This window comes from Hemitrygon akajei, chromosome 6 (genome assembly GCF_048418815.1).
Source record: "Hemitrygon akajei chromosome 6, sHemAka1.3, whole genome shotgun sequence".
In the NCBI taxonomy this organism is placed as follows: domain Eukaryota; kingdom Metazoa; phylum Chordata; class Chondrichthyes; order Myliobatiformes; family Dasyatidae; genus Hemitrygon; species Hemitrygon akajei.
The window spans coordinates 35,557,617-35,575,949 of NC_133129.1; the positions used below are offsets into that span (position 1 = coordinate 35,557,617).

Here is an 18,333-nt window from a genome sequence, read left to right on the forward strand (position 1 = left end):
ACAGCAGTGGAGAGGCCATTTGGCCCGCAATGTTGCACTGATACATTAATCTTTTAAAGGCATTTAATGCGCATTAATATGAATAGGTAAACGGGAGCCCACTGGTTATCTGTCTAGGCCATATTCAGCCCTCAAGCTACATTCCAAAACTTCAAAATTCAGAGTAATTTTATTATTGAAATATGCATATGTCACCAAACTACCCTGAGATTAAGTTTCTTGTAGGCATTCACAGTAAGTACAAAGAAACACAAAAGAATCAATGAAAAACTATACATAAACTAAGATGGACAACAACCAATGTTCAAAAGACCATGAACAGGGCAAAAACAAAATCAAATATTAATAATAAATAAATAAATAAATAAATAAATATTGAGAACATGAGTTGTAGAGTCCTTGAACGTGAGTCCATAGATCGTGGCAAACACGAGGAAATCTGCTGGAAATTCAATCAACACACACAAAATGCTGGTGAAATGCTGCGTTCTACCAGCATTTTGTGTGTGTTGGTCCATAGATAGTGGAATCAGAAGTGATGAGACCACAACAGCATCATAAACCTTCAGTTTAATGGAGAGGAGAATGTCTTTGTGCTGCAGAACTTTGACCCGGAGCCTTCCGAGTGCCTGGCTTGCTTTCTGGATCCTTGACGTGATTTCTCCGGGTCAAAGTTTCCCAGCACAAAGATATTCGCCTCTCCATTAGACTGAAGGTTTACAATGCTGTTGTGGTCTCATCACTTCTGTATGGCTGTGAAACCTGGACACTGTATCGCAGACACGTCAAACAACTTGAACAATTCCACAATCGCGCTCTGCGATCAATCATGCAAATCCGCTGGCAAGACCGTATCTCCAACCTGACAGTCCTGGACCGAGCCAATTCCACAAGCATTGAAGCCAAGATTTTGAAGGCTCAGCTCAGATGGACCGGCCATGTGATCCGCATGGATGAGTCCAGAATGCCGCGTCAGTTGTTCTACGGAGAACTAGAGCAGGGCAACTGTGCCCAAGGTCGCCCAAGGAAGAGGTACAAGGACAACCTCAAGTCAAACCTTAAGTGGGCCAAACTCCAGCCCCGCGATCTCGAACACACTGCTGCTGATCGGTCCAAGTGGCGCAATCTATGCTCCAAGGCAGCAAACAACTTCCAAGCCAAGTGGCACATGCAGCGCCTCAAGGCGAGTCAAGAAAGACACAGGAAGGCGTCCACTCCTGTCCCAACAGGCAGTGCTCCTTGCCCCATCTGCAACCGTATCTGCACTTCGGACTTCGGCCTCAGGCCTCAGAAGTCATATGCGTGCCCACAGACGTTGACTGCGCAACACATTCGTCTTCCTCGGACTTCGAGAGACTACTACTCAGTGGAATCAGTTCAGTGACAATTGACTTTTCACAATACAGACAATTAACTTATCACATTGCTGCCTGTGGGAGTTTCTGCCTCCCCTCCTCCCACCTTGGAATGGGACAAAATACAGAGTAATAAAGAGAGTCCAACTACCTTAATTCTGTGCTGTAAGAATTCTATCATTCCATGGACATTAATTCACCTGGCTATCACAAGCAATTATGGACTAATGTACTGAAGCAGTATGTTTACAAGCCACTGGATGGGGCACATTTGAACTGTTTTGTGCAGTTCAGGTCATTACACTGGAGAAAGTGGAAAGTTAATTCACCACGATATTTTCTTCACTGGATGACTTTAGTTTGGGGGAGAGATTAGATAGGCTGTGCTTGTTTTCTCTAGAGTGAGGGTTCACAACCTGGGGTCCATGAACCCCTCAGTTAATGGTAGGGGTACATGGCATAAAAAGGAAACCCCTGCTCTAGAGCAAGGCAAGGTGAGAGGTGACACAATATAATTATATAAGATTATGACAGGTAGATTTCTTTTCTTCATGGTAAGAGTATCGAAAACAAGAGGGAACGGTACCATGCTGTAATGCATTATGCTCTAGAGGCTTAAAGTGAGAGGAAGGAGTTTTAAAAGGGATTTGAGAGGTAACTTTTTTTAAAAGCAGAGAGTGATTGATATCTGGATCACAGCCGGAGGAAATGGTGGACAGATACATTCATTATGTGTAATAGGGATTTAAATGGACACCTAAATAGGAAAGAGACCTGTCTTGTCCTAATACAGGCAAATGGGATGAGATTAGAAAATCAGGATGGACATGGCGGGCCCAAGGACCTGCTTCTGTCCTATACAACGTTGGTACTCACCATGACTAGATTAAAGAAATATAGATTATTTTCCTCACATTTTTGAACAAATCTCCAAAAGTGCACTACAATACCAAACGTAGATAGAAGTTAGAACAATACAGCACAGGGAGAGACTTTGTGGCCCTGATGTCTGTGCCAATCATGATGCTAATTTAAACCACACGTCATCTAATTCCCTGCCTGATCGTGGGCCTGTCTAAATGCCTCTGAATTATTGCCAACTCCCCTGATCATGTATTCCAAGTACTTACCACTCCATGTGTAAAAACAGCAACTGGCCACATAATCTTTTTAGCTTTACCTTCATGTCTTAAGCTATGCCCTACTTATTTAGTAGGTATAGTTTTAGATAAGAGGAGCAAGAGCTTTAAGGTAAGAGAATTCCATCCTGACGAAAAAGACTTTAACCCACCTACCCTGTCTATGCCTCACATATTTTATATATTTGATACCAAGAGATCTAAGACGATTCAAGTAGAATGCCTTTAACTGGTATTCATTTGGAAACTGGCACAATATGAAATGTCCACAAGACCAGCTTCATTATATTAATTATCTGTCTCATCATAATTTGAAACATTTTGACAGTGTAAAGTGAGGCCAGTTTTGGAGCTATCCCTATTTTTATTCACTTTCACTTTAATGAATTTGAAATAGGAAGCGATGTAGCTGGGCTGCTGAGCTCCATCATTCATCATACATACATTACTGCAAAGTCAAAATGTCAGACACAATTACCTTTGTAACCACCACAAATGTAAATCATTAATTTTTTCTTCTTGGGTGAGTAGGCAAGATTGATGTTTCCTTTCATTATTTCATTTACAGGATCGAGATCTGCTGGATGGTGGTCTTCTTGGGCTTTTGGGTCCCAAATGCTGTTGGAGTCTCCCGTACATTCCCAGCTTAAAATGTTCTTAGTGGTTTCTCCTTTATGTTTTAGTTCAGGCATTGCTAGACTTTGGTTTGGACAGTCTGGTATGGATGTGCTTTCAATGGCCTGAGAACATCCTGACTGTCTGGTCCCTGAACATCTTGACCCATCAGAGCTTGAAATTCCTGTTGGCTGTGTTTCAAAGCCCTGGTCATTCTCCACATTACTACTGAAAACTGATGCTAAGCTTTTTCCTTGACAATCAGCCGGAGCTGAGGGTGCCAATGTCTTACAGTTATCTTCCTGACTCACTTCTTCTTTCAGTTTTGGTTCTTCTCCTTGTACTAATTTGTTTACCAGACTTGCGGACAATATACTCTCACAATCATCTGTTGGATTATCCTGGAGCCGAGGTGATAGGCAGATGTCAGGTTCAAATACGGAAATATTACTGCACTGTAAAACAAAATTGGAATAGTTATACTGATGAGCAATCACACTAAAACAGGTGGAATAGTTCAACCAATAAGGGATCAAATAAGTGGAATGGATACACAAGAGACAGATATTGGAATCTGGAACATTTTTAGAATTGATCATTGAGATGGTAATAACAGAATATTTGTGGAGCAACAATCTGACCTAAAGGTTAAAGCTTATCTTTACCTGTCATTTTTACATTGAAACATAGTGAAATGCATCATTTGTGAGGATTGCACTGGGCAGCAAGTGCCTCCATGCCTCTGGCGCCAACATGGGATGCCCACGACTCACTAATCCTAATGTAAGTCTTTGGAAAGTAGAAGGAAAGCTGAGCACCTTAAGGAAACCCACACAGTCATGGAGAGAACTTACAAACTCCTTCCAGAGAATGGCAGGAATTGAACCCCAGGTTATGATCACTTGCACTGTAAAGCGAAGCACTAATCACTGTGCCGTTTAGCACAGTCAGGGGAAATCAGGTCTGATAAATTTATTGGAAATCTTTGAGGAAGCAGGCCAAATAATGGAATATGTGTGAGGTGTTGCAGTTTGTTAAGTTAAATCTATGCAGGAATTACACAGTAAATGGAAGGGCCCCAACAAGTTACAGAACAGAGATACTACAGTTACATAGTTCCATGAAAGTGAAGGCAGGGTAGACAGGGTGATGAAGATGGAATTGGAATTGGCTTCATCAATCAGGTCACTGAATATAAGAGATGGCATGCTATGGTACAATAGTACACACTGTAGGTGAGACCACACTTGGGAGTATTGTGTGCAGTTCTGGGTTTCTTAGGTATAGCAAAGGTGTCAAAAAGTTGGAAAAGTCGCATAAAAGATTTACAACGTTGTTACCTGGACCAAAGGGCTTGAGTTACAGGGAGAAGCTAGATAGGCTGGGACTTCCTTCCCTGGAGCATAGAAGGTTGAGGAGTAACCTTACAGAGATATATAATATCATGAGGGGAAGAGATAAAGTGATTTGTCACAATATTTTTCTGAGTGCTAGAGTTTGAATGTCAAGGGCAGAGGTTTTAGATGAGAGAGCAAGGAACATAGAATGAAGAATAGTGAATGTACCATGGCAAAATTAGTGCATGACAAAAAGGTAGATGAGAAAAAATGTTCATAAAATGAGAAAATGTGACTCGGTCATTTTGAAAGAAGGTTATAAACAGATAATTATTTAAATAGAGAAAGATGGTAGAAAGCAGCAGCACAAAGCAAATTTGTACATGAAACAGAAAGCTAGCGTACAAGTACAGCAGGTAAAGGGAAGACAAATGGAAGGATGATTTTTGGTTTTAACATGATTGGAATATAAAAGTAAGGAAATCTGACTGCAACTGAACAAGGCACTAGAGAGAACACATCTGAACAGTTTTGGTCCCCTTATATATTGTAATATGTAAAAACATTGGGTACATTTTGGAAATGGTTCACTTAGATGATAGCAGATATGGAGTTAAAAACAAAAGTGTTTGAGAGGGAAGGTTAAACAGGTTTAATATACTGTACTAATTTGAGTTTAGAAGGATGAGAAGTGATCTTATTCAAACAAAAAATTCTTAGATTCTGACAGAGTTAATGCTGGAAGAATGTTAACCCTCATGGGATCATCTAGGATGATGCATTATCTCAGAATAATAGGGTACTAAGAATAGGTCGAGTCTCTGGAATTGGAAATCAGTAAGTGGATTTCCATTTTTTTTTAAAGATACAGAGCAGAGTTGGCCCTTCTGGGCCTTCAAACCTTGCTGCTAAGCAACCCCGATTTAACTCTTGCCTAATCACAGGACAATTTACAATGAACAATTAACCTGTTGGCTGGTACTTCTTTGGACTGTGGGAAGCCATGGCATCTGGAGGAAACCCAAGTGGTCATGGGAAGAATGTATAAACTCCTTACAGACAGCGGTAGGAATTGAACCCGAGTCACTGGTACTCAAGGGGTCACAAGGAAAGTGGACGGTAGGAAAGTTGGATTCAGCCATTAACTTATTGAGAGGCAGGATAGGTTCAAAGAATTGAGTAGCTGCTCCTGTTCCTAAATCTTATGGTCCTGTAATGGTCATATCCGATTTATTACAACAGAGATATATCTCATTTTCTACAAAATATAGATAACACTTTATTTGGAGGTTCAAGTGAGAGATAAGAACTAAAAGAGACTGTGCGGTTATCAGCTGTGACAAACAAGAGAAAATCTGCAGATGCTGGAAATCCAAGCAACACACACGAAATGCTGGAGGAACTCAGCAGGCCAGGCAGGATCTATGGAAAAGAGTAAACAGTTGACATTTCAGGCCAAGAGCCTTTGTCAGGACTGGAGAAAAAAGATGAGAAGTCAGAGTAAGAAGGTGGGGTAAGGGGAGGCAGAAATACAAGGTAGTAGATGATAGGTGAAACCAGGAGAGGGGAAGGGTGAAGTCTTTGCTTCACCCCTCCCCCTCTTTTGGTTATCAGCTGTGGTTTTATTGGAGCACAATCTTAAAAAAGATAAATCAGAATCAAAATCAGGTTTAATATCAACGGCATTTCTTGTGAAATTTAAAAACCCAAAGATCCATTATGGGTATTAGTATTGACTTTATTGTCAAAAATACGGAGAAAGAGTGGAAAGCTTTGTTTGCGTGCTATGCAGGAAGATTATGCCATACATGCTAAATGTACACTGATGTGGTAAAATGAAAAGAGAATGGAGAATATAGTTTTGCAGGTACAGAGAAAGTGCAGTACAGATAAACAAATAAAGTGCATGGTTCACAATAAGGTTGAATGCAAGGGCCACAATGAGATAAGGATACCCATGCATTGTGTCAAACTATTCCAGTATATTATTACTACACAGTCAGAATAATTCTATTATGTTATATATAAATGCCAAAGATGTGGATTAAGTATTCAGATTACAATTAAATACAACGATAATTACTAAGCAATGTATCTCACTTTGCACATGGTTGCTATAATGGCTAACATGATTTTAATTTTTCTTGTAATTTCCCGAGGCCAGTAACTTCACTGGGGAATTGTAGGAATTTCCTGAGAAATGGTTCTAACATTTAATTCCCATAGAACCATAGTTACAATGGAGGCCAGTAGAGAAATGGCAATGGTAATTCAAGTGTGAAAAGGAAACCTTATTGTTAAAGTATTATATTTATTTATTGAAATACAGCGCATAATAGGCCCTTCTGGCCCTTTGAGCCACCCTGGCCAGCAACTCCTGATGTAACCCCAGCCGAATTATGGGAAAATTTACAATGAACAACTAACCAATCGACCACTATGTGTTTGGAGTGTGGGAGGAGACCAGAGTGCCTAGAGGAAACCCACATGGTCATGGAGAGAACGTACAAACTCCTTACAGGCAGCGGCAGGAATTGAACCCTTAACTCCTGTAACTGTAAAGTATTGTGCTAACCACTATGCTATCATGCCATCTATGGATCCATGGACTTGACTGTGCATTGGCAGTTACTATTCATTTTGCTATCAGGTTGCAAAGACCAACTGAAGTACTTTGGTTATTTTATTTCATTGGTTCCCATTTTTTTTTTTTTACCCAAGTCTTGGTACTTTATGTTAAGCCTGCATTTGGAAGAGATCCAAATGAGTCCAGATACACAAATCAGAATTATTATGGATTTCCAGTATCTGCAGAACTTGCCTTTTCTCATTTCTGCTTCCTTCATTTACACTGTCTACAGATAATTTTTATTTTGCTTTGCCTTTTGACCTATTAACACATTCATTCACCTTGAACCACTTGCTCCATTTGAAGTTTTAATCCCTGTTTCTTTCCACCCTATCACAGACCTCCCCTGAATTTTCCATCCATCTATGTAACTTAAAGCCCACTTTAACTCTTTTTTCCCCAATTCTGAAATGTTAGCTTGCCTTCTTTCTCCATTGGCGCTGTCTGACCACCTGTGAATTTCAGCTTTTATTTGCTTTCATTTTATTAACTAATTAATTTAACTGTTTGCAAGTTACTATAGTAAATTGAAAGTGATAAATTACTCATGGAAAAAGGATCAAGGTATCTATGACCTTTTGTCTCATTTGATGACATAGACCACCTTCCATTATCGACAATTCTTGCCAACCTCCTCATCCATCACACCTGGTAAGTCTAAGATGGCTGTCAACCAAAGAGTAACCAGGTCTGAGTCTGTACAGATTCTGGGAACAGAATAGGAACAAGCCTTTCTAGATTAGAACTAAATGAAAAGAATGAATTACAGTGCCATAAAATTATATAGCATGGAAGCAGGACATTTGGTCCCTGAAATCTATGCTGACAGGTGGGTATCCATCTATATAATTCCCACCTTCAGAACTTTACAGCAAGGAAGGATGATGTTTGGACTACTGTGTCCATATTGGTCAAAATTATTATTCGGACAACATTAGGGTGCCATGGTAGCGTAGCAGTTAGTGTGGCACTATTACAACTTGGGATGTTCCAGAGTTCGGAGTTCAGTTCCGGGGCCATCTGTAAGGAATCGCTGTACGTCTTCCTCATGGAATACGCACATTTTCCGCGGGTGCTCTGATTTACCCCACAAGACAAAGATGAACCGGGTAGGTTAATTAGTCATTAGAAACCTAGAATCATTCTAAGTTGTCCCGCGATTAGGTTGGGATTAATTGGGCTGTGGGGATGCTGGGGCAGCATAGCTCAAGAGGCCAGAAGGACTTGCTCTGCACTATATCGCTTAATAAAATAAAATCAGAATTAGGGTTAATGTTACTTCCCAGCTCCTGGTCCTTAGTCTTGCAGTTTATTGGCTCTTTAAGTATAAGTATCGTGAGGTTTCAGCCAGTGAGTTCCAACACCCACTGTTATTGACTGACATCATTTTTCTCTCCCCTTTTGATGTCTAAATGTACGCTTCATCTCCCCTCAAAATTTTTGTTTCATTCTAATCCTGCTTGTTATTTAATCACTTCCACCTTCCAGCCCAAATAATAGGATTATATTGGCTGGACACATTGGTGGTAACTTTATTCCTACATGTCCGACCTGTTCAAAGTCCAGGGAACTTCTGTTACTGCCCGAATGGCTTTCTTTGTCCTCATTTGATGATGAGCCACTTCTGTTACGTTGACTGATCTGCTTCTGAAGTCGTTGAAACTAAAAAGTAAGTAGAAGATAGGCATGTTGAGTTTTCAGCAGCAAATTCATAAAATGAGGAAACATATAAGCGAATTAAAATAACGCTTTAAAAGTTACACTTCAAATATACATGTTTTTTGAAATGTTGATGATTCTTCCTTTTTCTCTATCATTATACTTCCTTTGTTCTGTGCCACTATAATGCCCGCAATTAGGCAAACATTTGTAAGCTCTAGCTTCTAGTGATCCATTTTCAATTAAGCTACCTCAATTGTAGAAGGTTACTGATAAGACCAATGTGCAAAGTGACAAACTCAAGAAATAAACAGTACAATGTAGAGTATTGGAAGGAGGACACAGAACAATTGTGCAAACTGTGCATTTATCAGATGGGATTTTATTGGAGGAGAATCTACAAAAAGATTACTGTGCTTTGAATCCCAAAGATCTGGGATATAAGACATGGGATATTGATATTCATACTTAGCCTGAGAAACTATTCCTGAATATTATTACCCTATAGTCAGAACAATTTTATATTATCGAACATTGGCAAAAGAGGACTTAACACTTGTAAATCCTCTGCTCTTGACTTGCTGGGAGATCCTACCTCAATTCTAATTGGCAAGACCATGCGTGATTACGGGGTTTGCATCACGTAACACAGTGTGAGTGAGTCAAACCAGGCACCACTAACAAAATGGCTGGATAATTGAACTGACAGCAGTCAGACCCCCTCCTCAAGCTTTTCTGAATGTTAAGGATTTTGAATACATCTAACCCCAAAACTACCAACAGCCAATATGTACAGTTCAAAAAAGAACTCTGAATACAAAATTGTGAGAGGTTTAGACAGTCAATGCAAAAAGGCTATATATCTGAGGTTGAGTGAGACTAGAACTGGAGCTCAGGTTAAGAGTGAAAGGTGAAATATTTAAGGGGAACATGAGGGAACCTCTTTATACAGAAGGTGGAGCAAGTCTGCAAGAAAGTGGTGGATGTGAGTTTGATTTCAATGTTCAACAGAGGTTTGGCTAGGTGGATCCAATGGATAGATACGTGATGGGAAGGATATGCAGGGCTACAGACCAGGTGAAGTTCACTGGGACTAAGCAGAATTACAGTTCTGCATGGACTATATGAGCTGAACGGCCTGCTTCTGTGCTGTAGTGCTCTATGACTCGATGATACTATTTAAAAACTAAGATTTAAATCACTTAAAGTACTTACTAACAATTGAAACTATTAATACAAGCATGACTAATAAAATAAACATATTTACACTTGAAACTTACAGACATTCCTCATTTTTCAAATGGGCAGACTGAATGATCCTGGTCAGGTCTAAGCAGTTGCACATTCAACAAGCCAGATAGTGAGTGGAAGTTCCAGGAAATCAGCTAGATTGAACTGCACTGGTGAGGTTTATGTGGCCCAAAATCAGAACACAGCTAGAAGATCAGCACATCAGCCTGACCTGTGTAGCATCATGAGGCAGGGGGAGGATGGACTGGAACTACTATAGACATTCTGGCCCTTCAATTTATATTTATGCCATGCCGTGTATTATCAATGAAGTGGATTGGAAAATACAATATCTGCCCAACATAGATTATTGGATGTGCAAGTATGTTCTGTATCTAAATATTGAGAACAATGAAGGCATTATCTTCTTTCCTCTTCCCAAACACATCAATTCCATTCCTTCCACTAGCCACTGTCTGAAAGCAATGCAGACTGCAGTGCGGGCATCATCGTTGGTCCCAAGTTAGGTGTTGGGCTCTGTATCAGCTTCTATATGGTCTTGTCCTTCTGTATCCCAATAAAATCCTCAACATCTTTAATCCTCTGTAACATCACTGCTTCTCCAATTACATTCTCAGAGGAACCCCAAATCTAATTGTTCCACCATCAGCTCTCATGCTTAGTTCTGGAATCTTCTCCGTAAACTTCTCTACATCTTGTGCCATTCACAAAACCTACTCTAATTAAGCTTTTGGTCTTCTGCCATATTGGGCCAGCTCCATCATGGGCACTAGCCACTCCACCATCAAGAAAATCTTCAAAAGGTGAAGCATCAAGAAGGCAGCATCAATCATAAAGGACACTCATCTTTCAGGTTATGCCCTCTTTCCATTACTACCATCAGGAAGGAGGTACAGGAGCCTGAAGATGCACACTCATTGTTTTGGGAATAGCATCTTCCCTCCAACATCAGATTTCAGAATGGTCCAATAATATGAATATCATCTCATTTTTGCACTATTTATTCAGTCTTTTAATATATTCTTATTGTAAGCTGGAGTAATTCTTATGTATTACACTGTACTGCTGCCACAAAACAACAAATTTCACAATATATTGCTGCTCCCCATCCAATCACCTTTCTGGCTCTCAGCTTCACCCCACCCCCTCCGGTCTTCTCCTATCATTTCACATTTTCCTCTCCCCCTCCTACTTTCAAATCTCTCACTATCTTTCCTTACAGTTAGTCCTGACAAAGGGTCTTGGCCTGAGACGTCGACAGCGCTTCTCCCTATAGATGCTGCTTGACCTGCTGCGTTCCACCAGCATTTTGTGTGTGTTGTCACAATATATCAGTTTCTTCAGATACATCAAGTGTAAAAGAGAGGCCAAAGTGGATTATCGGACCATTGGAAAATGATGCTGAAGAGGTAGTAATGGGGGGACAAGGAAATGGCCTATGAACTGATTAAGTATTTTACATCAGTATTCACAATGGAAGACACTCGCAGTATGGTGGAAGTTCCAGGTGTCAGGGTCATGAAGTGTGTGAAGTTACTGTTACTAGACAGAAGGTTCTTGGGAAACTGAAAGGTCTGAGGGTAGATGGGTCACCTGGACCAGATGGTGTACACCCCAGAGTTCTGAAAGAGCTGGCTGAAGAGATTGTGGAGGCATAAGTAATGATCTTTCAAGAATCACTAGATTTCTGAATGGTTCTGGAAGACAGCAAAATTGCAAATGTTAGTCCACCCTTCAAGAAGGGTGAGAGGCAGAAGAAAGAAAACTATAGGCCAGTTAAGCTGACCATAATGGTTGGGAAGATGTTGGAGTCAATTATTAACTATGAGGTCTCAGAGTTTTTTGAGGCGCACGGTAAAATTGGTCATAGTCAGCAAGGTTTCCTCAATGAAAAATCTTGCCCGACAAATCAGTTGGGATTCTTGAATAAATAACAAGGAGGATAGACAAAGGAGAATCAGTTGATGTTGTATACTTGGATTTTCAGAAGGCCTTTGATAAAGTGCCACACATGAGGCTACTTAACAAGCTATGAGCCCATGGTATTACAGGAAAGATTCTAGCATGGATAAAACAGTGGCTAATTGAAAGGAGGCTAATTGTGTCTGCCACTGACGAGTGGCATTCTACTTTCTAGCCCATGGGGTTTATTTCTTTTTAAATAAAAATATTTGGAGATTTTTTACACAGGATTCTTAAAATCGTAAAAGATTTTTGGTAGAATGATTGAAGAAATTGATGACATACACTTATGAACTTTCACTTGGCACAAAAGGGAAATTGCAAATACAGAGAGTTAATCGAGTATTTTGTCATTGAAGCTGTAGACATTGATTATTTAAAGAAAATCTTCATGAAATGTAAAGTTATGGAAGAGATCAGAACAGTAGAATTAGATATAGATGGCATTAATAGAAAGTCAGTGCAAGCATAAGGCAAATTGGTTTCCACTATAGTGCAAATTACAGTGATTCAATGATAAATGGGTAAGATTAACTTCATTAGTTGAGATAAACAATCAGATCACAGGATACAGCAAATCAAGCATTAACTAAAGAAAAATAAGAGCCTTACGTTTTTAGAAAGTGAGTAACTGATTTTTACCTATTTGATAAAATTCCATGTTCCTTTTAAAGTACTAATGATAATTAAATTCATCTGTTTGAACTTGTAAAACAGATGACTTGCCAAATTATTTAATTGGCTTAGCAGTTAGTCAGCAGTTTTTTTTTACACAGTTCACTACTAAGTTTAAAAGGAATAAATATTTGGTAAATAGACAATACCTTCAAATGTGTCTTAATTCTTGAGTCTATATCATCACTGAGCCTTCTGTAAGGCACTTTCCAATGACATTCCGCTGCCTGAAAATAAACGCCATCTAATGAAAATTGCCTTTCTAATAATATGTGCAGATACAGCTATTCAAGTATTTTATATCAACTTACTTTGCTGTCTTTAATATCAATGATTCGAGATGAAATTCTCTGAGAGTCCAAAATCCGAGGAGTAAAGAATAGTTCCTGCAAGCTGTCTGAGAGAGATCGACGTTTGGAGCCAACCTCCATTGAAACAAAATAACTATATTAATACAATGACATATGGGCTTATAAAGACCTTACACAAAACTCAGTCACCTGGTGTTTGAAGATGGGGCAGATTAGCAAAGAACTATAACATACTAGTTCTTAATTATGCATGCTCCGAAAATATTCCTCTGCTGCATGAGGAGACCTGAAATTAGCACCATAAGTCTTTGCTACACTTAGGTTTCTATCTGTACAACTAGTCAGAAAGTCTTCATCCTTCATTTTATTCTGCCCATACTGTCCATTGGAATTGTCTTTTGGGATCACCTCATTTAAGTATAAATTTTCATTTAATTCATTGTGTGGATACTGCCAAATCTAGTCAGTACCCAGATTACTGTTAAAGGCTTATGATCTACAAATGGCTTGATTTGCCTCTTGGTGTTCCACTTCATAAAATAACAGACACCAAACCATCATTGCTCTTCCAACACAAAGCACAACACAGTATGTTCTTGTTTCAGATTTTAACAAGCAGCTTTAGGTGAAGGTAGCTTTGTGCTCCACATACTACAAAAGTTGACCAAATACTATATCTCAGTCTTGAGGAATCTGGAGCCCCAGAAGTTGGCATTTAAAAGAAATACAAGATAGGACTGATGGGAATGTTGAACCAATTTGTAACATAAATATGAATTTAATTTTCAGGCATCTCTCCCAACCAATTAATTTGGGTTATTTCACATTCTTACAGTGAGCTTCTTTCCAATCCAATATGTTTATTGCTAGTTTCTTTTGTTTTGAATACTTTCACTGTAATCCTTATCACATTGTGGTCTCCATCTCCTAAGTGCCCTTCTGTCTATCTGTTCCTCACACTTGTTGCTAAGTTATCTAGAACTGGATCTAGCACTGCATTCCACATGCTTCATTGATAATTCTTGCACAATTCCTCAACATGAGCCCTACCCATATGCATTTGTGTTCATCTACAAGTCTCACCAGCCAGAACCAAGACCAATACCTCAGCACATCTAGCTTTCATTCAAGATTGTTTCATGTTATTTCCAATAGAAAAGTGTAAATGAGAGCAAAATAATGGTTACTCTGGATCTGATACAGCACAAAATAAACACAATGCATTAAAGAACACAATAGTAATAAAAACACAATAAATATAATTATATAAGATAGCTTATATACATAATTAATTATAAGATTCTTAAAAGAATATATTTTTTCATGTGGAAACTTCCACGCATTTTCACCAGCAGACAATCGTGATATTATCAATTTCTAGGAATTGTTGCTGATTTACATATTGTCATACTTCTTTATAATATATTAAGAGATTGCGTTGCCCTTTGAATCTGTGCTGACTCAGAGTGTAATATCAGACCCCACTATTATTTTTCCCATAATCTATTATGCCTACATTGCCTCCAATTCTTTCAGCTTCTGTCTCTTACTAACAAAATCTACTGAAATATCTCCCTCTAGTACTCTCATTTAACTTGGAGAAGAGTGACATAAAATACAAATCTATAAGTTCCTAAATGAGATGGTACTCCAAGTATTTAATCATAGCTTTTACTTGCCCATTCCTCCCATTGATAATACTGGCACCAGAAGATAAACAGGAAAAGAAAAAGCCCACTTAAACAGAAAAACCAGCAAAATACAACAAATATACTTTCATGCAGGCATTAAATTTATTTTCTACTACATGAACAAACTAATACAACAGATATTTAATTCCAACTTACTTTCTGTGAAACAAGAGAGGATGAGATTCCTGGTAAATTGTTACCAATTTCAGGGAAAACTATGGCTTCTTTTAGTTGAATGCTTTCCTGAAAATAGTTATATGAATAAATTTTAGTCTTGCAGCAACCATTACTTCTGTATCACTCACCTAAAAAATTCTAGCTAAAGTTAAGCAACATCATTCATTGAAAATTGACCTATAGAAATCATTTTGAAATTGATCTCATAAAATATGCTTAACCATTTGCACTTTGTCCATGGTTTTATTTTCAAAGGTTTTATACTTAGAGCTGCAGTTCAGCATAGACACATGTCCCTTGGCCTAACTAGACCATGTCCACCATGACTCCCCTCTAAGATAGTTCCATCTGCCTATGTTTGGCTCATATCTTTCTAAACTTTCCTATTGATGTGCCAGTCCAAATGCTTTTTAAATGTTGTTAATATACTTGCTCCAGCCACTTCCTGATATCTACATGGTCACCCCACTTCCTATGTTTCAACAACATCACCCCTCATTCATCTGAACTTTAAAGAAATCCCAGCCAATCTGTTCTCATCCTCCGAGGATGACAGGCAACTTCATAATGATTTATAAGTAAGAGGTACTGATAGAGTGGACAGCCAGCGACTTTTTCCCCAGGGCAGTAATAGCTAATATGAGATGACATTCTTTACAGGTGATTGGAGGAGCATGGACTGCTTGCTACCCTCATGATTTGTATCAGCTCCTTCCTGTGCCTAAGAGCAGACCATTAGTTTGTGTAGAGATTACAAAAGATGAATTAGATGCCTACCTAGATCAGTGAGTTATGCACCCTTCCTACTCTTAGTTCTTGCCCTCCTACAACTTCCTTACTCAAGTTCAAATTAAGACTGTGGACCAGCACCTCATCTTCCAATTAGGCTACTCAAAATTTTTGATTACTGATTCTGTTGTTTCCAATTACCCTTCTTCCAGACACAACTATAACTATGTCAATAATGATGAAGGAACAGAATCAGGCCATTCAGCCCATCCAGTCTGCTCCAACATTCTATTACAGCTGGTTTAACATCTCTGTCAACCACATTCTCCTGTGTTCTCAGCATAGCCTTTGACAACCTAATTAATAAGAACATTTCAACCTATTTTCAATATACCCAATGACTTAGCCTCCACAGCTGTCAATTAATTCCAAGGATTCAACACATCTCACTAAAGGAATTCCCCCTCATCTCTGTTCTAAAGGGACATGTATGTATTTTGAGGCTGTGTCCTCTGGCCACCTCCACAATAGGAAACATCCTCTCATTGTCCAATCTATCTAGGCCTTCCAATATTCAATAGGTTTTAATTCTCAATCCCTCATTCTTCTAAACTCCAGCAAGTACAGGTGCAGAGCCATCAAACACTTTTATTCCCAGGATCTCTCTCTGAACCCTCTCCAAGTATAACATCATTACTTATTCCTGGGCTGGCAGGGTGAAGATACGTCTCTACCAAAGGAGGGGCAAGGCGCTCCTTCCCTCCACTAGCCTGGAGGTCACCTTTGGGCAAGGTACAGCACCTGCTTAGAACCCCCCCACAAAAATATCAGGATCATGTGAAGCTATGGGAGCAGCTGGTCAATATCACAAGTCCTGGTTACATGATCACTGATGCCAGGCAATTAATCTCTAAAGAGTAATGATAATAACTGGGGTTACTTGTCTTGTAAAGACACTGCCCAGAAGAAGGCAATAGCAAATCACTTCTGTAGAAAAAATTGCCAACAATAATTATTGTCATGGAAAGACCATGATTACAGTACATAACAAATGGACAAACTTGTTCCATTATAATTATATTGATTCATATCATATTGATTTCTTACTTTCTTTCCTTCCAACAGTAATTCCCCCAAATTATAAACTGTGCTTATCTCTATTTTCCCCACTTCTGAAAGATAATTGACATGAAATGTTAATCCTGTATCTCATACCACAGAGGTTACCTGAGCTGTGCTGAACTTTCTATTTTATGCAGAGTTGGTTAGAGTATTCAGGGAGCTTTCAAAAACAGTGGATAGGATTTGAATATCTGCCTGAAAGCAGGTTAGGGATTAAATTAAAATAGTCTTTATGCCTCTTGAACAAAGAATAAATAAAAGCATTTATGACTGTATAGGATCCTTTACATCCATTTTAGATTGGAGTGGTCAAGCTGAGCCCACAGTAAACCTGGTAGAAGTGGTGAAATTGATCTAATGCAGCAGTCACCATAGGATTACAGTCATTTATGCTGCAACTGATTTTCACTTCCATAGATTTTAAACAAAATGGACTCCTGATTCACCAATGACTTTTTGTCTCCCACCTGGAACAACTTTACTCCTTTCATCTCTGACGTTGCCATGTTCCCCAATATACCACTGAAATGTCATGCGGACTATATAACCAGGTCTCTGAATCTAGATTTTCTATTCAGAGATGAAAGTACCAGTAGAAGCCCAACAAATACTCTATTCAAAGTCACTTATAAGATCTGACTGCTTCTATTTTCCTTTAGCTCTTCCAAACAACCATTAATTGCCCTACAACAACCAGACTCCTGAATCAGTGTGGATAACTTCAATCAGCAATACTGTGAACTGATTCTTTGACACACAGACTCATTTTCAAGGACTCGTACTCAGTATTATTTTTATCCGCAGAGTTTGTCTTCTTTTTCACATTGGTTGTTTGTCAGTCTTTATTAATAGTTTTTCATAAATACTACTGTATTTTCCTGTAAGAAAATGAATCTCAAGGATGTATATGGTAACATATACATACTTTGACAATGGATTTACATTGAAATTTGCTAATTTAAAACAAACTTTTTTTCATATTATATGACTTGATATTTTTTGAATTTACATTTCATATTATCTTAGCCTTGCCCATTCATTTCACCTGCTGCCCTCTTCCTACCCACCCTCCCACATCTCTCAGCATCTTCCCTCCTTTCTCCCACCTAACTTAGTGCCACCAGCAAACATGAATGAACTATACTTGCATCCCTCAGTCAAACCAGTCACACCCTTTCAGACTATTTATTCCTTCTGCTTTCTGTTCAATAATCAATCCGTATCCATAAATTACTATCAATATCATGGGCTCTGATCCTGTTTATTAACCTATTGTAAATCTTTAAAGTTTAATCATGCTGCATCATCTGGCTGACTTCACTTATTCTTTTAGTTAAACTTCAAAAAAAAATCCAGTCAAATTTGTTTTTTCTTTGATAAGCATTGACTCTCCCCAATATTACGATCTTCAATGTCTCCTGTTACCACTTCTTTAATCATAGGTTTCAGTCTCATCCCTCCTACTGATGGCAGGCTGCAGTTCCCTTTATCCTCTCCAAAACAGTGAGTTTACACTTGTTGCCTTCTGCTCTAGAAGAGCAGTTTTTAAATCTTTGGAATTTTGGAAAATGTTTGTATCTATTATCCCCACAGTCACCTCCTTCAAAATCCATTAATTTCCCCAATACTTAACATTAGCAATGCTAATTTCTTTGAGTTCATTGTTCATCCTAGATCTGCA

The 18,333-nt window shown here is 38.8% G+C and overlaps 1 protein-coding gene across 1 annotated transcript in view; it reads right to left on the bottom strand.

Annotated features, from left to right (window-relative positions):
- LOC140728947 (uncharacterized) overlaps positions 1-18,333 on the bottom strand; it is a 143,177-nt gene that overhangs the window by 109,681 nt on the left and 15,163 nt on the right. Inside the window, exons 4-8 of the mRNA XM_073048077.1 lie at positions 14,781-14,867; positions 12,934-13,047; positions 12,772-12,849; positions 8,627-8,737; positions 2,973-3,564 (exon numbers count right to left, since the gene is read on the bottom strand). Of these exons, the coding sequence (XP_072904178.1) occupies positions 2,973-3,564; positions 8,627-8,737; positions 12,772-12,849; positions 12,934-13,047; positions 14,781-14,867 (982 nt within the window). The remainder of the gene's footprint in view (positions 1-2,972; positions 3,565-8,626; positions 8,738-12,771; positions 12,850-12,933; positions 13,048-14,780; positions 14,868-18,333) is intronic.